At 35.6% G+C, this 5,192-nt stretch overlaps 1 protein-coding gene across 1 annotated transcript; it reads left to right on the top strand.

The window, feature by feature from the left end:
• The first annotated feature begins 249 nt into the window (after nt 1-249).
• On the top strand, nt 250-3,428 carry LOC113705569 (isoleucine N-monooxygenase 2-like). The gene is made up of 2 exons (XM_027227471.2): nt 250-1,242; nt 2,805-3,428. The coding sequence occupies exons 1-2, from the start codon at nt 250-252 to the stop codon at nt 3,426-3,428; spliced, it is 1,617 nt and encodes a 538-aa protein (XP_027083272.2).
• The last annotated feature ends 1,764 nt before the right edge of the window (nt 3,429-5,192 follow it).

Raw genomic sequence — 5,192 nt, 5'->3', positions numbered from 1 at the left:
TGGATCCCCCTTCGTCCTCCTTAGGACCGTGTACGTAAAAAAAAGAGGTCCCTTGTTCAACCGGGACAGTACTGCAAAGTCATAAATATGTGACTGCTAGCAACAAGTCTCTTCTATAAAAGCTCGCATGATCGCACTCTTTAGTCTTTACAGACCATCAACAACAATTACCTACACCCCATCTTAGACTGTGTGATAAGAATAAACTAGCTTACATAGCCTAATAACCTTTTCATACTGTCTTAAGTGATGAATTGCACATCCGGTCTTCGTGTTGATTCAAGCTTGAGATTTACCTCAATTTCTTGCATCCCATATCTCTCAGGATTCATGGCTCTGGTTTTGTTGGTCTTTACAATGGGCAAATGGATAATGATTTGTCTAAAGAACAACAAACCTCGATTCCCTCTCCCTCCTGGCCCAAAACCCTTGCCTTTCTTTGGTTGCATTTTCCAGATGCTAAGAAACAGACCAACACATCGATGGATATACAAAGTCATGGATGATATGAATACCGAAATCGCTTGTTTCCGCATTTTCGGTGTTCACATCATTCCTGTCACTTCTCCTGAACTCGCTCGCGAGTTCTTCAAGAAACACGACTCGATTTTCTCCAACAGACCTGTTTGCATGTCTGCAGAACTTAGTAGTGAAGGATTCTTGACGACAGGCCTTTCTCCTTTGGGCGATCAATACAAGAAAATGAAGAGAATGATCGTTTCCAGTGTGCTGTCACCTGCTAAACACCAATGGCTTCATAGCAAGCGAGCAGAGGAAGCAGATCATTTGGTTAACTATGTTTACAATCAGTGTAAGGACGACGCCACTTCTGGGCTAGTGGACATAAGATTGGCTACGCGACACTACTTGGGAAATGTGATTAGAAAGATGATTTTCAACAAGAGATTCTTCGGGAAAGGAATGGAAGATGGAGGACCAGGTGCTGAGGAAGTTGAACATGTTAATGCACTCTTCAAACTCCTTGCTTATATTTATGCATTTAGCTTATCCGATTACATGCCCTGGATGAAGATTTTTGATTTTGATGGCCACAGAAAGGTTCTTACTATGGCCATTGCATGTGTACGAAGGCACCATGATCCTGAAATTGAGAAAAGGATTAAAACGTGGGAGAGTGGCCTGAAAAATGAGGAAGAAGACCTTCTGGATGTCCTAATCAGGCTCAAAGATAACAAAGGCAGACCGCTCTTAACAACTGAGGAGATCAGAGCACAAATTACTGTAAGGAATCCTCTATCCTGATGCTTGGTTGCATAAACAATTTCTTAAAAAATGGGATAAATTAAAGGGATAATTTCAGAAACCTCCTTTGAGGTCTCTAACAATTTCAGAAAGCTCCCCTTAGCTTTAAAAAATTACACTCACCTCCCTTACTTTCACTATTTATGCTTCAAAAGAGGCCTAGTAGGCTACCAATTCCTTCAAATATCCTAAACTACCTTTTTTGTCAAAAAGATAAAAAGGAAAAATAAAAAGAGTTTTGTTGATTGCCTTTATTTCAACACCAAAACCAACAAACTCTTTCTGCCAAAAATAAAAGTTTGGAAAAAATTCAACTATGATGATTGCCTTCTTCCAAGCAACACCACCACAAAAGCCAAGCAAACACTCCAATTTAAATCAAAATAAATTCCAAAAATTCTAACACTCAAAACACTACAACCTAATTTTTGTCCAGTAGCTTCAACTCCTACATTTATTACACAAGTCAATTAAATCTGTTACTTGGTGTTAAACTGGATAAAACTCAACCTCAAATTTTACCCAAAACTAACACTTCATCAACAATTAATAGTGCAGCTCTTTTGTCTTCCTCTTTTTGCAGCCTCCTTTATGTTGTGTTCAACCACCCATTTCTAAAGCCCATCCATCCCCTAAATTCTTGACTTTTGACATCACTAAGTTTTATCACCCATAATCAACCGACATTGGATAAAATAAATAGACGCAGAAAAATTAAACCCATTACACTTCGAATTAAAAGGATAAAAAAGATGAATCTAATCATATTTGCAAAAAAGAGATGAGAATAGAGATAAAAAGAAGAAGAAGAAGGGAAGGAGGGAGATAAATACGGGCAAGGGATGATAGATAGAATTTAATCTTGAATTGAAGAAAGAAAAAAGAGAGAATAAGTCAATTTTTGGTTTTTCTTGAAATAATTGATTTTTGGGGGGGGGGAATTCTATTTGAAAACCGAACAGTTAAAAATAGTACTTAACAATTTGGAGATTCTACTAGGAGTTATCAGGGATCAAACGTGGATAGACTGACAGAAGAATAAAAGCTGGTACAAAATCAATCGTAGGGAGTATATTCCAAAACGCCCCACATCATTGGTTAGTAGAACTTAAGATAAAATGACGCACAAAAGGTGACGTAAAAACATGTCCTCATCAAATGATGTGCAGAAGATGATGTAAGATGAAATCATCTTGTTCACTCACGTTTTAATGACGTGGTTTATGTGTGCTCAAGCAATTTGTTGATTTACTGAAATCAGGAAGGATGGAATCTCGACGTAAAATCATGTCCACATCAAATGATGTACAGAAGATGATGTAAGATGACATCATCTTGTTCACTAACCTTTTAATGATGTGGTTTATGCGTGCTCAAACAATTTGTTGATTAACTGAAATCAGAAAGGATGGAATCTCAATGAGCCTTAGTCACCACCAAAATGCAACTTGCAGTATGATGTTGTAGTAGAGAATCGGCTATTGAATTTGGAAAATAAGGATAATTTGTTTCACTTTTAACTTTACTGTGATGCTCCACAGGAACTAATGTTTGCAACAGTCGATAATCCATCAAATGCTGTGGAATGGGCATTAGCAGAGATGCTAAATCAACCTGAAATGCTTCAAAAAGCCACAGAAGAGATAGACGCCGTGGTTGGAAAGGATAGACTTGTTCAAGAATCTGACCTTGCGAGGCTGAAATATGTGAAGGCCTGCGCAAAAGAGGCCTTTCGGCTCCATCCATATGCACCCTTTAATGTTCCTCATGTATCTACTCAGGACACAGTTGTTGGTGGCTACTTCATCCCGAAAGGTAGCCATGTTATCCTGTGCCGTCCAGGACTTGGCCGTAATCCTCGAATTTGGGGGGATTCGCTAAAGTTCAAGCCTGAGCGCCACATGAATGACATGGATGATGCTAGAATGGATCTGAACGATCCAGAATTAAACATGCTTTCCTTCAGCACTGGAAGACGTGGATGTCCGGGAGTCCTTCTGGGTTCCACACTCACTGTAATGTTGCTGGCCAGACTTCTTCAATGCTTTAACTGGAAGATTCCATCAGGTCTTTCGCAAATTGATTTAGCAGAGGGAATGGATGCTGGCTTCCTTGCCAAACCTCTCTTTGCAGTTGCTGAACCACGATTCCCACAGTTCAACTAGGATGTTACATTCTCAATGATTTAACTTTTTCTGTATCGTCTTCATTTCTACCCTCTCCTACTATTATTAATCTCATGTTTTCACTTTTGTGATGTACCAAAATAACAATCATATTTAAATCAACAAATGTTTTCTATTTTTGCTATTTAAATAAGTAACATTTACCGTTCCTAATGCACATCTACTAAGTCAATAATTTGAATTTAAAGATATCATGTGTAAATTAATCGAATGCCACAACTAAATATAATAATAAGATGTTTCTATGAAAAGTTGGATTCTCAAAAAGGGACTCTATTTTTTAGATAAAAAGATTACAAAATACGGTATTGCCTAGTTTCTACTCTAGGCAATTAAAATGAAGTGACAAATTTATAATCATCATGAAATTGTAAATCAGAAGTTTTAGAATAAGAACAATTGATTAAATAATTATTAAGCGAGATTTAAATTATAATAAAAGAAATTCCAAAGCTAAAAACAAGTGTTATTACTTGTCCTCAACTTGCAAGTTTTTAATTAATTCTTTTCATATTTAAAGGACTAAATTTGTGAAAATTGATAGCATGCATGACTAAATGGGGTTGTTTTTGAATTCTAATGTCAATGTGAAATAGGATTATAAAGCGAAAGGATGTGCTTTCAGAAGAGCAAAATGATTCAATGGGATCTTAGTACCTCAAGGGATTTGGAATCAACTTGACTATGCATATTTATGTGTTAGAACAATCCTTGGGGAGATGTGTACAATTAAATGTCCAGATGTTTGAGTTTTGTCTCTGCATGTAGCGCTAAAACTCTTTTTTTTTTTTTTTTTTTTTTATGTTAACATTCCATTCCGATCTGTTTTGTTACAAATTCGCTTCGCTTCTACCATGTCGTTATTTTTTTTAGGTAAAAGTATTAATTACATTGAATAGCATCCATCAGTCACTAGTAGCAAACGCCTACAAACACATAACTATAAGACTAGTCACAAGTTATACACTTCTAATTAATGTCATGTCATTTTCTTTGTTTAGTTGAACATTATAAATGAGATTAGCTAATACCTTAAGAATATATAGGAGAGTAATATTTTGCAAACTTTACTTACATAAGGGATTTGTGTACTTAAAATGAGGGGGGCTAAACTAATTTTTATCATGTTAACCCAAAAAAAATAAAAAAAAAACGAGCGACTAAACCAAGAATTAGATGAAATAGTCAAGCGAGTTTCAATCGGTTTCAATTGGAGGGTCCTTTGATACCATCGTGGACAGGCCGGTTTCATCATTATTTTGAGGAGATATTGTTGGTTTTGGATAATTTCATATGGTATTATCTAGGTTGTAATTGCAATCAATTATTGTTTTTAAACTCAAACTGTACTAGTTTGTTCAATCGATTGGATCGAAAATTGATCAAGAGTTCGGTTTGAGTTGACTTATAAAACCACTCAACTAAAAAACGATAAAAAATCAGATTTGATCGGAACCCAAAAATCCGGTCAAAATGCGGATTTCTTCATAATTTTACTTTTTGCTGACTCTTCTTTAGAGGTGGCAATATGGATAAATGGTTCATAATTGGTTTTGATTTAATGGATGGTGGATGAAATTTATCCAATCTATTTAGATCAATTTAATAAATGGATTAAATAAAAACCAATTATCCATTTATAATACATTTAAATATTTTGGTTACTTTTTTTTTTTGTATTACCATTTCTTGTAATATGAAGATACTTTTTTATGTACTTGTAAATTTTAGGTGTAGTTGGAT

Source organism: Coffea arabica, chromosome 8c (assembly GCF_036785885.1).
Source record: "Coffea arabica cultivar ET-39 chromosome 8c, Coffea Arabica ET-39 HiFi, whole genome shotgun sequence".
Taxonomy (NCBI): Eukaryota; Viridiplantae; Streptophyta; class Magnoliopsida; order Gentianales; family Rubiaceae; genus Coffea; species Coffea arabica.
This window is presented reverse-complemented; position numbering and strand designations above follow the sequence as displayed.

Coding starts and splice junctions, on each gene's coding strand:
- LOC113705569 (XM_027227471.2), top strand. CDS start 250: ATGAATTGCACATCCGGTCTTCGTGTTGATTCAAGCTTGAGATTTACC. Junction 1,243..2,804: donor AGATCAGAGCACAAATTACT/GTAAGGAATCCT, acceptor GATGCTCCACAG/GAACTAATGTTTGCAACAGT.